This window comes from Grampus griseus (genome assembly GCF_964374135.1).
Source record: "Grampus griseus genome assembly, chromosome: 14".
Lineage (NCBI taxonomy): Eukaryota > Metazoa > Chordata > Mammalia > Artiodactyla > Delphinidae > Grampus > Grampus griseus.
The window spans coordinates 22,726,538-22,743,921 of NC_139008.1; the positions used below are offsets into that span (position 1 = coordinate 22,726,538).

General features: G+C 43.0%; 2 protein-coding genes across 2 annotated transcripts in view; one reads left to right on the forward strand and one right to left on the reverse strand.

Moving 5' to 3' along the window:
* GPRC5B (G protein-coupled receptor class C group 5 member B) overlaps positions 1–14,067 on the forward strand; it is a 36,465-nt gene extending 22,398 nt beyond the window's left edge. The window contains exon 4 of the mRNA XM_082670490.1: positions 13,951–14,067. Within this exon, the coding sequence (XP_082526616.1) occupies positions 13,951–13,974 (24 nt within the window). The 3' untranslated portion in view covers positions 13,975–14,067. The remainder of the gene's footprint in view (positions 1–13,950) is intronic.
* IQCK (IQ motif containing K) overlaps positions 97–17,384 on the reverse strand; it is a 126,132-nt gene continuing 108,844 nt past the window's right edge. Inside the window, exon 9 of the mRNA XM_082670491.1 lies at positions 97–736. Within this exon, the coding sequence (XP_082526617.1) occupies positions 681–736 (56 nt within the window). The 3' untranslated portion in view covers positions 97–680. The remainder of the gene's footprint in view (positions 737–17,384) is intronic.

The following is a 17,384-nucleotide window of genomic DNA, read 5'->3' on the forward strand; positions in this document are numbered from 1 at the left end:
CTGCTTGGCTTTCAGATCTGCCTGGAGGCTAAGTCCGTGGCATTTTGAATGGGAAAATCCTGGTTAGCAGCAAACTGCAGAACAACTGAGGGTAATAAGTCAGTTTACCCATAAAATGAGGAATCTCTATAATGCTTTGGGGCCTAGACAACAAAAATTCTTTATCTTTATTGTTGTCTGCGTTTAAGTGTCTTATCTTGATGCGGTCAAAGTTAAGGGTCAGTCTCCTTGGGAAATGATCACAGGCAATAATGACTTTTTTATGAAAAGAGTACTCACTGGATAAACTTAAAACCCACTGCAGAGGTTTGGGACTTTATTTTAAATATGGATCTTTGCAAAGGTGGCCAAAACTGGGAAACTGGTAACTAGAGAAAACTTCAACATCTCTTGGAATCAGAGTTCATGGTACATTTTAGCAGTGGTTGGTATAGAAGAATACTCCTGAAGCACTGAGGAAATACATGGATGAAAGAATAAAATTGGGGGATAATGCAGAAAGTTAAAGCTAGTACTTTCTTATGATAAACTATTTGCACTAAAACACGTTTGCAACGAAAGATTCTTATCCGAATGCACCAAATCTAGTTGTTCAAGGAAGCACAATAGAGGAAGCATAACCTGAACATTTTCCTCAAGTGGAGTAATTGGAGCAAAGAGGGGAAAGGTATCGACAGCTGTTAAGGTTGCGGAGTCTTAGCTGTAGCCTCTTCTTCATCCTCCATTTTGCATTTTACTGCAAAGAAATGAAAGAGAAAGTCAGGGTCCATTTACAAGCCTAGACAGACTTGGCTTCTGGAAACTGCAGACTTCGATACACAGAAGTCAGTTGCTTCGAAACCCACTGAGCGACTGCGATGGTTCTGGTCCCGTGGATCTATGGGGAAGAACACAGGGCCTTTGTCCTCCACCGGCAGCACCTGAAGTTTCAAAGCCACTTCATGTAACGTTCACGGCCATTCTGAGTTCAGTTCAGAAGAAGGTCAAAAGTATGCTTTGCAGGTCGGGGGCCCTGAAGGAAGGAAGTTTTACTAAAGATGATGACAGATTCGAGGCTCTTGACTCGACTGAATCTGTCACCACTCACCCTGTTCCCCCCACACCCAAAATTAAAAGCTCAGGACAGCACTGGGGTCAGTTCGAGGCCAGAGGAGAATCTTTTCTAGTCTTTTATGGTCCGGACAAGAATGTAATCCGGGTGATTTCCTGAGTCGGCCAAACAGGAAAGTTAGCTGAACGCAGAGCACTGCACTATTTGTAAGGGTAATTGTCCCAATAGATAAAAGCCCCTTCCGCCAAATATATGGAAACCCAGTCCCCTGGTGGGTGGGAGATCCATTTGGAAAGACCCTCTCTTTTTAATAAATCTTCGCTTCTAGTGTCCAAGTTAATGCCTGAAGGGTTATTCAGAGCAAGGCTGCAGGCTCTGGTCATGCTTGAAGAGCAGTGTTCGTGTAGAAAGGGTGTTGGGGGTTGGTACTGTGTAGAGCAGAGGTTTCGGTCGAGCCTGAACTCCCAGTGGCTGAGGGCACACGCTGGCCATGGACCCCATCACACGCAGCGCAGTGGACTAAACAGGCTAGCCCAGCAGTCTTCAGGCTGGCGCTACACAAAGACTTCCCAAGGGTTCTTGGTCATGGTTTATTCAAAGACAGTTTCCAAATCTTGGCTTTCTTGCGTGGACTTGCAGTTGCTCATTTCCCTTTCCTACTTCTCCCCATCCTGGCATTACCCAGGGTGTAAAAAATCCCCAGGTGCCAAACAAGGACGCAATTTGAAATGTTGGCATCCCCAGTCTCCTTTACTTTCTATACTTAATAACTATCAAATTTTAGAATGTATTTAGTTGGCTTTGTGAACTAGTATTGTATTAATAACTCAAACCAGAAAAATATTTTCAATACCAGGAGCCTGTGGTCACAGGAAAATTAATTTTTTTTCAATGTGTACTATTTTTGTTCCATATATATAGAAGCTGTACAGGTAACCACAGTGAAGACCCTGTATGCCTCTAGGCCTATTGATGATGACAGTGCATGAGCGAGGATGGTCCACACCTAGGAGGTGCTCTCCCAGTATCCCGCTGGCCCATGATGTAATCTAGGATATGAATGTTTAGCAACAGGCTGGGGTGGCGGAGTTCTGATTTGTAGCGTTTGCCGGTTTCCATGTCTGATTTCAAGCTACCAGCCTGACGACATAAGACAGAGGTAGGAAGGGGCGCACACAACCAGATGGAGCAGCTCAGCACAGGGCTGTTCTAGTTCCCCACGGGGAGGTTGCAGGGAAACCCAGGCGCATGATGGTTTTCCACGTGTGGTTCGGGGACCAGCAATGTTTGCATCACTGGGAACCTACTAGAAATGCACATCCAGGCCCCCCGCCACAGACCTATAGAATCAAAAACTGGGGGTGGAGCCCAGCCATCAGTATTCTTAACAAGCCCCCCCCGCCCCGCCCCGGTGATTCTGATGGACACTAGATAAAGTTGAGACCCACTGACTACTGGTTTTTTATGCTGGCTGCGTTTAAGAATTACCTAGGTAGCTTCTGAAACCTGTTGGTACCTGGATCTCGCCCCAGACATTCTGATGTAATTGGTCTGGGGCCCGGGCATCAGTATTTATTCAAAGCTGTGTGTTGCTAAGATTCAGGGTCAAGAATCTTTCTTGCTAAGGGTCAAGAAACCCAAACCGTGGTTGGAGTCCCTTAAGGAAACGTGAATGCAAAGACCCTCAGAGCAGTTCACAGGAGTCTCAAGGTCTCAAAACTTAAGCCATTTGAATGACATTCTCTCTGGCCTACAACTGGCAGACAGACACTTAAGGCTACTGGTAGCGTGGAAGGAAAGAGGAATTGGCTGATGGGAGGAGTTCCCAAGCCTTGGGTTTTCTTTAGTTCCTCAACCCTGCTGGAAGGAAGAATTCACCTGCATGCCTTTCCTTTGTCCAATCCTGTCATGCCTTGAGACCCTCCTCCCCACACCTAGATTTTGACCTTGCCTGGGAAAAAGCCCCTCTCTCTTTCAGATCATTATACAAAAGTCTCGAAGGAGGAGAGTAGAAAGGGATGCTGGGGACACTCCTTCAAGTTGGAGAGTCAAGACACTAACTAGAGTTGATGGACTGGAAGTAAAGGTGTTGTGAAGCCTCATGATGGAATCACCTGGAACTCTGAACACTCCTGGTGCCCAGCCCCACCCCAGCCAATCAAGTCGGAATCTCTGGAGGTGGGGACTGCCCACCGGTGCAAACACACTGGAAAACTGGCAATATTAAGTGAAACTGAGCATGTACATTCCCCACAATGCAGCGATTCCATTCCTGTATCCAGCCCCTGGAGAAGCCCTTGCACACGTTACTGGCAGACATCAGTGAGGATGTTCATGATAGCAGAAAACTGGAAACAGCCCAAAAATCCATCACCAGCTGACTGCATAAATAAATTGTGGTTTACTGGAACAGTGAGTACACAGCACTGAACCCGAACGAACCACAGCTACCCGTGTCTGCTTACCTTAGCTTACGGTATTGAAGAAAAAGATGCAAGGCACAGAATAATACATACAGTGTGACTCTATGGCTAGCAAATCTAAATGTAGAGGGTTGCATATAAAGATGAAGAGAATCTAAATAAAAGCAAGAGAACGATTATCACAGAAGTTAGGGTAAGTGGCTTCATGGTGGGAGGGGGAGCCTTAAAAGTGTTCACAGTGTTACACTTCCTTAACTGGTATGGTGGTTACCTGAGTGTTTGCTTTATAGCTATCTGTGTTTTATGGTCGCTATTATACGTTTATTTCATCTCCTCCCAAGAAAAGGTAAGAAGAAATAAAGATGGTTGTCTGTAACTTGAAACTACAAAGTCAACTAATTAAGGAACGGGAAAGAGCAATTTAACTCTTTTGGGAGGGGGGGATGGGATTTAAGTGAGCTAATTCTCATCTGTCACATCAGGAAATCAGGAGATAGTGTCTAAACTTTTCCCTAACCCTAACCACCCAGAGCAACAGCTCAGAGCTCAAAGTGACTACCATAGAAGAGGGTGACAGGGATGACGTTCATTCATCCTCCTGTTTTATCCTATATACCCGTAACCACGGGAACCATGTACAAGGATTACTTTGCTAAAAATTAAGAAGCAGATAACGTCTCTCCTTAGTGGTTTTTCTCCTCCAGGTCTCGGTGGAACCTTGCACAGGCAGGTTATTCAGTAGAAGGAAGGAGCAAGGGAAGAGACAGTGGAGGGGAGCAGGCAGTGAGATGAAAGACCCCAGTTTCCACCTTAGTTTGGAGACATCACTGTGGTTGGCTTCCAGCACCAACACACGGCTGCCTCCATGGCCCTATGCTGTCCTGGTACCCCTTGGCGGACTGGTGCGGAGCCAGTTACGGAAGACCTTGAGAGAGAGGAAGATCCCAGAGTGATGCACCAGCCCTCCAGCTTCAGTTAAAGGCAGCGTGACAAGAAAGGTCTTGCATACTAGTGAGACCCGCTTACGCTCTCCTCCTCTCCACTGCCCCCCGCGCTCTCCTGTGTCACTCAGTGACAGAGCTGAGAACCCCAGACATGGCTAGAGAAGCTGCCTAAGACATAGGGAGGAAATTCAGGGACCACAGCGTCATCCAGCTACTCATTCAGTGTTGCCCAGATGTGGCCTCGGCACAAAGGACCAGCCGGGGCAAAAATACAGATTCCTGGGCCCTGCCTCAAACCTTGATAATCAGAATCTCGATGAGTGAGTGGGAATCAGCACCCACCACCTCTGCGCTTTGAGTGATCCTTCCGATGTGACAAGTTTGGGAAAGAGCGCTCTATCACTCAGCTATCACTCAGTGCCTGTTTCCTGAGGGCCCACTTCTGAGCGGGGCCCTGCCTCCTGAGGGCCCGGGAGGGGCGAGACCCGCAAAGTGCTCAGCACTGAGTCTGATCCAGAGAAGCACACACTACATATTAGCTATTACTATTTTCAGGGCACAGTCTTTGACCTCAAGAAGCTCACAGAGGGGGAGGCAGGAAAATTAACAGGGAATTAGAGATGCTTACACACCAAAGAGAGAAGCTGCTTCAGTAAATGTGACTCCATCACACAGATGGGTCCTGGGGTTACAAAGAGACTGGCTCACACCCTCAAGTCAGACAGATAGATAGATATTGCTTAAAATATATTTTTATCCAATTAGCACCCAGTTTTTAGGATTCCGGGTAAAAAGACAACACTTCTATGGTACTTATTGGGCGCTTCGCGCATATGAAGTGGCAGTGAGGTGCGTGCTGTTATTTTCCCCGATGACCGTACAGATGAGGAGACAGGCACGCAGGTTAGGTAAGGAGCCTGGGGTCACACTGTGGGCTGTCCGGCTCCTGCATTCATGCCCTTAACCTCCACAGGGTCGCGGTCTCTCTCCCCAGGGAGATGAAGATTTCTGTAATGAAGATGCAACAAAAGGTGCTGCTCCCACATCTCTTCCCACAGAGACAGTTTAGGAACGACCAAAACGCCCAACACCTGTGGGATGAGTAGATCCCTGATAATTTATAAACTTGATAAAATAGGATGAAACCATTCAAAATGTGCTCTTGCAAAGTTTGAAGGAACAAGGAGTCCTGCCAAGAGCAAACGACAATGGAATTTACAAAATTCCTATAAATTTTGATGATGCAAATTTTAAATTGCTCCATTCCAAAAGTGAACAATGTCTCCAAGGGGGACACTGTGGCTTCTGTCTGGTGGTGTTGAAAGCCAACAAAGCTGATGGCTCCAAAGGTAAAGTGGAAGCCAGGTTCTTTCACTCAGTCATCTCTGCCCTTGTTTTCCCTCTTGCTTTTCTGAAAAAAAAGTTTATTTTTCTTGAAAACAAGTGATTCCCATTTTATGTTTAGTCCTGAGTGAGATGTTCATAATACATCCTTTAAATGTGACTACCCTGTAAAAAATAAAATTACACTCACAACTAAGTGGTGGCCCAGCATTTCAACTCTTAAAAAAACTAAATATAGATAAAACGATTAAAAAGAAATGGGTGAATTTTTGTTTTCCCAAATGTCTACCGTCCACGTGCATCGCTATACCATTGGGGAAAACTTTCTAAAAGAATTACCAGAAAATATACCAGACAGAAGATAAACAGACTGTCAGGGCATCAACGTGTACACGGTGTTACTGCGGTCAGGCAGACCGCAGAGGTGGGGAGAGGCAGGGAGGAGGAGAGGTCGGGAGCTGGGGAGTCCCAGGGGAGCTGGCCTCCCAGTATCAGCAGACCCACTGTTGGGAGACCCCAGGGAGAGATCCACTCAAGGGTGAAGTTGCCTTAGTAGAGGTGACCACTGAAAAAATATTAATGAAATGTATGCTAGGAATAGTTTCTGATTGGGGAATTGGTAGAAAAGTAATGTTTCCCCCTCAGTTTGCTTGCTCACAGAAGGGTAGCCTTTGGTGTCAAGCAGACCCAGTGTTCAAATCCTGGCTCTGCCATCTGCTAGCTGGGTGACCCCAGCCCCAACCCCATTTCCTCGTTTGAACTAAGTAAAATAATCTCGACCTCACGGAGTCCTTATGAGATTAGGGAGATAATGTACCGAATGTGCCCAGTGCAGGGACTGGTACGTTGTAGGTATTCAACAAATGTGACTTCTTTTCCCCTGAGTGGCCTGTAGAAATACAGGCTGAAATGCGGCTAAAGAGTTCACTTAGCATCTTTTAAAACTTATAACATGCCACTCATCATCTGAACGTTAGTTAGTTATCTTGCAAGCTCAGCTATCAAACATGGCCAAGGATCTGAAAGTAAGCAGAAGAAGCCAGTGTAGATGTTTTGGAATGTGTGCCCCAAACTCTGGTGTTTTAGTTGCAGGAGTGTCTCTGAGACCTCTCTCGGAGCGTGTGTGTCCATCCTTAAAGCGTAATTCGGGCAAGCTGAGCTACCAGATTTCCTCAGAGCATAACTGAGTTTAGAAATGAATTTGTGTCCCAATGGCTGGTAAGCACCACAAAGGTGTGCATCACAGAAATTAAAGCCACAGTGAGACCCCTACACACCCACCAGGATGATTACAATGAAAAAGACTCATCATACTAAGTGTCGGTGAGGATGCAGGACAACTTAATGCTCAGGCATCGCTAGTGGGGATGGGAAACAGTGCCAACACTTTAGCAAATGATTTGGCAGGATCTTGCCAAATTAAGTATTATGTATATACTCTCAGGCCCATCAGTTCCACTCCTGGCTAATCCTCAAATGAAGTGAGTTTACATCCACCAAAAAACATATACAAGAATGTTCATAAAAACTGGATACAACCCAAGTGTCCATCAATAAGAGGTATACACATTGTGATACTATTCACAGGAAAGCATACTACACATCAGTGAAAAAGAGGAAACTACTGCTGCCCTCAACAGTTTGGTTGACTCTCCCAGATGTAACAGCCAGCAAAAGAAGCCAGGCACAGAGTCCATACTCTTTCCATTTATGTGAAGTTTGAGAATAAGCAAAACTATTCTGTGGTGACCCTTCTTCATCCTGATCCAGGTGCTGGTTACGTGGTGTGTGCATACAGAGAAGTTCACTGTGCTGCACACTTAGGACTAGGGCACCCTGCTGTCTGTGAGTTTGACCTCAACAAAAAATTAAATTAAATTAAATTAAATAAATAAAATAAAATAGGAAAATGGGGAGGAAGAGAATAGGCATCAAAATCTGAGGACGTTTTCATTCAGATCCAGGGCAGAGTCTAAGGTGCCTGACAGTCCCTGAGGGCTCCACACTTGAAACAGATTAGTAACCGTATCACACTATTAAGTAGAAAATTTGCATTTACTGAATGCTAGACATTATGTTCAGGGCTTTACACAAATTTATCATCTTGTTTAATCACCCCAGCCACTCTGGGAGGTAGATGCTATCATTATTCCCATTTACCAATGAGAAAGTTAAGGCTCAGAGACACTAAGCAACTTGCCCAAGGTCACAGAGCTAAATAAATGGCCCTGCCAGAACTCTAAGCCTGGTCTGAGTCCAAAATCCATGGTCTTAACCATCATGTCATACTAATGCAGAGTATGAATTGGGGTCCCTTATCACCACCCAGAATAATCCAACAGAGCTTAAAGTCAGGTTGTATACTTTCCAATTAGGAGGTAGGGGAGTGTACAATATATATTACCAAGGTTTTTTTTTTTTTTTTCTGTTTTTACTGGACTGAATTTTTAAAATAAGATTATTTTTCAATTGTAAAATCTGTTCATAGTCATTATAGAAAATCTGAAGAATATAGAAAAAAAATATGAAAAAAACCCTCCACGTCCCCACTGGAAGAATATGTCATGGAAGATTTTCTTTCTAAAAAGAAAGAAATGTTGACGTGTAGAGGGTAATGTCAATAGTCTGGTATGTTTACCCCCCTTTCTTAACTGTGCCAGATGTTGGGCTGTGTTATTTTGAGGAAAGTTGAGCCAACTTGGAAGCCACAAGGCACTGGGGCAGATGTGACAGTCTTGAACGTGCAGTAATTACTGTTGTTGACTTCTAAACAATGTAAACTCAGGGCGAAGTCTCCTGGAAGGCAGCATTTTAAATGGAAACATTTGGTGCTGGAAGTGACAACAATAGTTATATTAAAACAGAATCTCAACATCAAGTTTTGACCCTGGAAAGGATCTTGATTTCTGGAAAGAGAGACATTTAATAAAAGCCATGTTTTTCACAGATGAGGGAAACTGAGGCTCCAACAGGGGAAGAAATGGGGCCATTGGAGCACAGCTTAGTTGCTCAGGGCACACCTTCTGGAGCCAGGCGACTTGGCTTTTACCATCATTTACCAACTGGGTGACCTGAGCAAGTCTCTTAACCTCTTTGAAGCCTCAGCTCCCTCACCCATAAAATGGGGACAGTAAGACCTTCCTCTCAGGAGACTGCGAGTGTGAAATGAGATGGTACCCATTGCCTGGCACATGGTAGATGCTCAATAAAATTATTTCTTAATTATATAGGCAATGCAGTGGCTGTAGAAAAGCTGGAAAATATGCTTTTTTAAAACAAATTTTCTTTAAATTATGTAAGTGAGCTTACGTCATACTCATGTGTTTATACATCTATTAGTATTTTCTTTTTACATCTGAATTTACAAGGGTAGCTCCATTTCGCGTTAGCATCAAGATTGGAGATTTAGCACAGCAGCTTAAATAGCCACCATCTAGTAGGCTGTCCTCTAAATTCTGCGTCTTCAAAAGCCTAGGGAGTCAGGGGTGTGAATGAACACAGAAGAACCCTGTCAGCCGTGTCTTATGACTTTTTTATTTATCTCCGCATTCTCAGCTGCTGCTGCCAAGACTGAACCTTTAGAAATATCCCAGGCATTTTGAATGAACTCGGGTTATAAACAGTTCTCATCCAGTTCAGACTGGCAGAAGCCCTGTATATTGAATGCTGCCTTTAAGTGAAATGGAAACAGATCCTCCAGTTTATTTTTATATAGCTCCTCTGTGAGTGTAACAAGCTAATAATTAATTGAGAAACTATTTCAATCTGTAACTAGGGACTGGGGCAGTATTCACTCATTATCTTGGTAGTTGGTCCAGAACGCGAGGCAGACAGGGGTCCAGTCAAGAAACCCCGATGACGAAGCCAACTTTATCAAACCTTAAAAGAAGGAGATGGGAAGTAACATTCCAAGAGTTTCAACTACAGAGTTCTTTCTAATAGGAAGCCCACTGGTGTACTGAAAAGAAAATTTGAATTTTTCAAGCCGACATTGGTGAGAAACTTACTGACCCCCAAACAAAACTACTTCTTAGAAAGGATCACTCATATCATCTAGTCATTTTTACCCTCTAAATGTCTCCTAAACCCATCCACTTCTGTCCAGTTCCACTGCTACCAGGTCATCGGATCCATCTCCCACCTGCAGCCATGCTCATCTTTCTATAAAGCCCATCTGATGGTGCCACTGCCCTGCTAAAGCCCTTTAAAGGCTCCCTGCTGCCCTCAGGATCAAGCCCAAAGTCCCCCGAGGCCACTGCTCCCTCCCAGCTCCCCGGTGCCTCACACCCTGCTCTCATCGCTCAGGCCTTCTTTCAGTCCCCCTTCCAGGCTCAGGGTCTTTGCCTCCATCCTTCCCTCATCCAAAAGCCCTCCCTGCCATTCACATCTAGTTAATTTCTAGGGGAACCTATTCAAACCCCCTGCTGAAGTCTCTCGAGGCAGCCTGAACTTCTTCAGAGCACTCGTCACAGTCTGTAATCGTGGATTCACGTGATTATTGGAATAGTGTCTGGCTTCCCCACTAGGCTTGAGTTTCGAGTAGAACAACATGTTGGCTTATGTTCTCCACTGAACCTCCAGCATCTGGCAGGTCCAGTCCTGCGCCCACAGCAGGCGCTCGATCAATCTTGGCTGAACCAACGAATGAAACCCTACTCTAGCTTCCTTTGGAAGCCCCCAGGCCTTTCTCTCTCAGACTCCAGACTGTCAAAAGGACACACATCTTTTCCAGCAATATAAAGGATTCTCCAAGTCAGTGGGGATGCCCAGACTTTAGTATCGGAGAGGCAAGTATTTGCATCCAGTCTCTAGCACTTACTACCAGCATGCCCTTGGCCTAGTCGCTAACCCTCTCAAAGCTTGTTCCCTCACCTATAAAACTGGGCTCCTTGCGGATCTTATTGCACAGGGCAATCTTGATATTTAAATACATTAACTGAGATCACATACACAAATCCGCCAGAAGAGCGCCTGGCACACAGCAGATGCAATAGGTGCTTAATAAATGGCGGTCCTCGTCAGGGTTCAAACCGCTGTTTGCCTCGTTTCCTAGGCAAAATATAACAAAATATAACTTGGGGTCTGACGCCTTCCTTCTTGCCTTCCTTTGCCAGCACCTATTGTGTTTGTTGACTCAAAGACCGAAAATGACGAACGTGCCAGACACAGCCATGCTCTCTTGGAGATAATATATGTTTGAATTGAAAGATAAGTGTTTTCAATATGCAAACAATATCTTCAAGAGTTACATGAATTGGGTTAAACCCTCTCACAGCCATTGCTGGGAAACGATCCTAAGACACTGATATTAGAAACAAACAAATATTTAGGAATATGGACATTTATTTGGTGCATGATATCGAAACACTTCTCTTTGGCTGATGTGAGAAAACATTTAATGTCTACTCATTCTGACCGCAATTCCCAGGCTGATAGGAAAGACATGAACGTCACCTCACCATTTCCTCACAGGTAGACCGCTCCATTTCCGCTGCCTGTTGCAACTTTAATATAGCTAGCAACAATAACAACAACAATGATGAAAATAATAATAATCATTATAAGTACTATTTATTGAGTTCTTACAATATGTCAGGTGTTGTACAAGGTCATATATCCCTACGTTGTCTTTAACCTTCAAAACGAGTCTCTGAAGGTATTATTATCTCCAATTTTCAGATGAGAACACTGAGGCTCTGAAAGGTAAGTGACTTTTCTAAGATGCAAATGTGGGATTTGACACCTCATTTGCCTGTCCCTATTCTACTGCTCCTCAGGAAATCATCTCAAAGTTTGAATTAAAAGAGCGACGTTTTCAATATGTAAAAATATCTTCAATAGCTGCACAAATGAAATTAAATTCTCTTAGGAATGAAGGCAGCCATGGCAGCAATATTTATAATGGTGAAACTTAGAAAGAAGTTACCAATAAGAAAAAAATTATGTAGCTCATCATGTAAAATAAGTTTATAATATACGGGGATATGTTTACCATGTAAAGCTAGGTGAAAAAAGCAAGGATACATGAAAATAACTGCTATGAAGTATGATCTCTCCAGTGTAAACTTAAAGATAGAGATCCATTTTCAGAAAGATTGACATGAAAGATGACAACTGGAAGTTCAAGGGACCCAGGATAGCCAAAACTGTCTTGAAAAAAGAGAACAAAGTTGGAGGACTCACACTTTCCCATTTAAAAACTTACTAAAAGCAACGGTAATTGAGACTGGGTGGTACTGGCATAAGGTTAAGTATATAAATCAATGGAATAGACCTGAAAATCCAGAAGTGAACACTTACTTATTAAATTTATGTATTTATTTATTACATTTATGGTCAACTGATTTTCACCAAGGGTGCCAAGACCATTCAATGGGGGAAAGAATAGTCTCTTCAACGTATGCTGCAGGACAACTGGATATCCACAGGCAAAAGAATAAAGGTGGACCCTTAACTTACACCACATACACAGAGTAACTCAGAATGGGTCAAGGACCTAAATAAAATCCCTAACACCATAAAGCTCTTGAAAAAAAGTGAGTGGAAAAAAGTGGTTTAGACATGGTCCATGGTCCAATAGATTAGACAGTGATTTCTTAGATATGACACCAAAAGCACAAGGAACAAATGAAAAAATAAAGTGGACATCAACAAAATTTAAAACTTTCATGCTTCAAAATACACCACTTTCAAGAAAGTTAACAGACAACCCATGCAACTGCAAAACATATCTCTGATTAGAGACTTGTGTCTAAAATACATTTTAAAAAATCCTTACTACTCAATAAAAGACAGACAATCCAATTTAAAAAGGCAGAGGAGGGCTTCCCTGGTGGTGCAGTGGTTGAGAGTCCGCCTGCCGATGCAAGGGACACGGGTTCGTGCCCCGGTCCGGGAAGATCCCACATGCCGCGGAGCGGCTGGGCCCGTGAGCCATGGCCGCTGAGCCTGCGCGTCCAGAGCCTGTGCTCCGCAACAGGAGAGGCCACAGCAGTGAGAGGCCCACGTACCGCAAAAAAAAAAAAAAAAAAAGGCAGAGGATCTGAGTAGACATTTCTCCAAAGAAGCTATACAAACGGCCAATAAGCACCTGATAAGATACTCAACATCATTAGGCATTAGGGAAACATAAATCAAACCACACTGAGATACCACTTAACATCCACAAAGATGGCTAGAGTCCAACAGACAGATAGTAAGTGCTGGTGAGGACGTGTAAGAACTGGAACCCTCATCCACTGCTGGTGGGAATGTAAAATGGCGCAACCACTCTGAAAACAGTGTGGCAGTTCCTCAACCAACTGAACCTACAGTTACCATATAACCCAGGAATTCCGCTCCTTACTGTATATACCCAAGAGAAATGAAAACATGTGTCCACACAAAATATTGCACATGAATGTTCATAGTGGCATTATTCATAATAGCCAAAATGTGAAAACTCAGATGTCCATCAACCGATGAATAGATGCATAGATGTGATACATCCATACAATGGAATATTATCTGGCCATGGGTTGTATCCCCCTCAAATCCATATGTTGAAGCCTTAAATCCGCACATGTGACTGTACTGGAGATGGGACCTTTAAGGAGGTGATTAAAGTTAAATGAGGTCATAAGAGTAGAGCCCTGATCTGATAGAACGGGTACCCTTATAAGAAGAGGAGGAGATACAAGAACACTCCCTCCACTATGTGGGGACACAGCTAGAAGGCAGCTTCTGCAAACCAGGAGGAGAGCTCTCACCAGACCCAACCATGCTGGCACCTTGATCTTGGAAATCCAGACTCCAGACTGTGGGGAAAAAAATGTCTGTTGTTTAAGTCACCCAGTCTACGGTATTTTGTTATGGCAGCCGAGTAATACAAGTCATAAAAAGAAATTATGTATTAATATGTGCTGCAACATGGATGAAGCTTGAAAACACTGTGCAAAGTGAAGATGCCAGTCACAAAGGCAAATCTATAGAGATTGAAAGTCCATTAGTGGTTGTCTGGGAATGGAAAGAATGGGAGTCTTGCGGGCTTATAGCTAACGGGAGTAGGGTTTCTTCTGGGGGTGATGAAGATGTGCTAAAATTGATTGTAGTAATGGTGGCAAATTCTTGGACTATACTAAAAGTCACTAAATTGTATGATATATGAATTATATCTAAATAAAGATTTTTTTGTTTTTTTTTTTTGCAGTACGCGGGCCTCTCACTGTTGTAGTCTCTCCCGTTGTGGAGCACAGGCTCCGGACACGCAGACCCAGCGGCCATGGCCCACGGGCCCAGCCGCTCCGCAGCATGTGGCATCCTCCCGGACCGGGGCACAAACCCATGTCCCCTGCATCGGCAGGCGTACTCTCAACCACCACGCCACCAGGGAAGCCCAAAATAAAGTTATTTTTAAAAAAGAAAGATGACATTTTTATAGCAGTTATCTCTGGATGGTGAGACTTAGAATTATCTACTTTTTTGTTCAATTTTCCACAAAGGGCAAGTATTACTTTTCTAATCAGTTAAGAAGAAAGTTATTTTTAAAAATTCTGTTAAAACAAGTGCCAGCAGTATTCTCCTTTTCTACAAAGCTGATAAAGCTCACATCTCCTCAAGAGTCGAATACACACTAATGACAACTCCTCCGGGCCGGGCTTCTCAGTGTTTCATGTTCTCTCATGTACATTATCTCATGTGAGATTCACAACCTCTTTGTGCTGTAAACAAGGCAAATACCTGTTTTCTTCCTGAATGTATTTATATCCTGCTTCCTCCCTAAAAGGATTTCAGATAATTTACAAAAAATATATAGTTAATAAAAATAGAAAAAAGAAAACCAAGTCTGAAGAGAAATGGAGAATTTAGATATGCTAACCAAGAAGAGTCAGTAAGTTGCTATAAATGAGGTTTAAATTGAACTCTGAGCTTCCTGGCAGACTAGGCAAAAAGGAGAAGTTAGGGAAGAAGCAAACCATTTCCCCAAGGGGAGCTACATTTTTTCTTGGCACCGTTTGCTGGAAACATTTCTCATATGGGGATTTATTTTTGTAAAAAGATCTAATGGACCATGATCCAGGAATTCTATTCCTAGGTGTACACTCAAGAGATACTCTTAGATATCCACCAGGAATGCTCATAGCAGTTTTATTCATAATAACTAAAAACTGTAAACAACTCAAATATCCATCAAGAGTAGAGTGATAAACAACTGTAGTATATTCATACAAAGGAATACTATACCACCAGTGGAAAAGAACAAATTACTGATACAACCAAGATGGCTGAATCACATAACATGTGGAGTGAGCAAGCCAGATATAAAAGACTTTTATTTAAATGATGATCAAAAAACAGGTAAAACTAGTCGAGGATGATAGAAACCAAAACAGTGATTACCTGGGGGGCAGGGGGTGAGAGGTCAGGAAGATGAGGTAGGCGGGGTGGATTGATTGGGATGGGGCATGGCGGAGCCTTCAGGAATAATGGAATCTTGACCTATCTTGACCTAAAGCTGGTTGGTACATGGGGAAGATGTCTATTCAGATCCTCTGTCCATTTTTAAATGTTTGGGGGTTTTTTTGATGTCGAGTTGTATGAGTTCTTTGTATACTTTGGATATTAACCCCTTATCAGATATATCATTTGCAAATATCTTCTCCAATTCAGTAGGTGGCCTTTTCGTTTTGTTGATAGTTTTCTTCTCTGTGCAAAAGCTTTTTAGTTTGATGTGGTCCCATTTGTTTATTTTTGCTTTTATTTCCCTTGCCTGAAGAGACATATCCAAAAAAATCGCTAAGACTGATGTCAAAGAACGTACTGCTTATGTTTTCTTCTAGGAGTTTTATGGTTCCAGGTCTTACATTTAAAAGAATAAAACTGGACTACTTTCTCACACCATATAGAAAAGTAAATTCAAAATGGATTAAAGACTTAAATGTAAGAACTGAGATTTTTTCATTTTTAAAAATGCATGTGGCAACCCACTAATTGTTTTCACCATCCACAGTGGGAAAAACACTGCTCTAACATGATTCATAAATTGTACGATTTACAATAGTAATTGATCATTATTGAATCCCTACTGTCTGTGAGTATTGGACTAAACGTGTTACACGCACTGTCTCATATGGGTTTCTCTAGGATCCAGTGAGGGGAATACTTTTATAATTTCTATTGTACAGATGAAGAAATGGAAGGTCGGAGAGGTTAAGTAACTGTCTCAAGGTCACACAGCCAGTGAGAATTTATAGGTGAGCATTAGCTCAAGTCTATTTAACTCAAATAACCTTGCCTCTCAGTTGGGCTTTTAGGAGGGTGTTAATTTCATTTTAAAGTTAGAAGATGGAAGATCAGGAAGGTTAAGTGCTTTGCTCAAAGATACACAGCTAGGAAGCTTCCAATTAGGGTTTGAATATAAATCTTGGGACTCCAGGCCCAGTACTCTTGCTGCCGCTATTAGCGGCTCACTTGGACAGCTTCAAAGGTCACTCTGAAACCTCTTAAATGACAAGTCTTCAGATGCCACGAAAAGCAAATGAGGGCAACTCCAAGACACATGGTGAAAGTAGAGCACATACAACAGACTCAGTCTCCTCTACCTCCCTCCTGCTCACGGGATAAAATAAAGCACTTTTTAAAAAGTCTTTCTATACACCAAAGTATTATCAGTGACAGCATGGTGGATACCCTTTTTTTTATCTCTTGATACTTTTCTGTATTTTGCAAAATGAGAATGTATTACTTTGATAAAGGGACGGTTTTTAAGTTATTCTAAAAGGAATCAGTCTGTCCTTCTTAACATCTAGCCTCCATAGCTCTATACCTCTAAAATTTTCCATGTCCTGGACTAATGAGAGACAAATCTGAAAATTGGCAAGAGACTTTAGCTGCTCAGATCCTAAATTTAGATCCTCACGGTGAATACCATGCATCAACAGGGTTGGACTGGCACTTATAGAGAGAAGGCGGGACAATTAGATGGGTAGGACCATTGCCCTTTAAACCAGGTTAACAGGCGTAAAGGAACATGTGCTTCACGCTCTCAGCAACTTAATCAGAGGTTGGGTCCTGATGGATTTCGCATGAAACAAAACACCAACAGATTTCTCTGGAGCTTAACTCCATAAATAACATCTGTGCATCGCGGCATCGGAAGTGGGGAAGAGGAAGGACTCCCAAGCTGCCCAGTCTGCTACTTCCTTGCTGGGTGGCCCTGGGTACATTGTTCAACCTCTCTGTGCCTCAGTTTCTTCATCTATAAAATGGAGACCATACAGTACCTACTTCAAAGGGCTGCTGAGAAGACTGAGTTCCTACTAAAGATGTGCTTGGAACATTGCTTGCTTCATAGTAAGCACACAGGAATGTGAACAGTCCTTTTTATTATTTTAGAAAAGATGGATAATATATTTCCTTTTATTTATCTGGTTGGTTGCTTGGAAACAGTTCTGTTTACCTTAGATTGACTTTGTCCATAGGGTGTTTACCAAGCTGGATGATTTGGGAAGGGTATTGTGTAACACAGATTCAGTCATTTAATCAACAAATGTTTCTTGAACATCTACCACATACATGCCGGGCACTGTGCTAGGAGTTGGGATAGAGCGGTGAATGACACAGAAAGGAAAAATCATCCAAGCT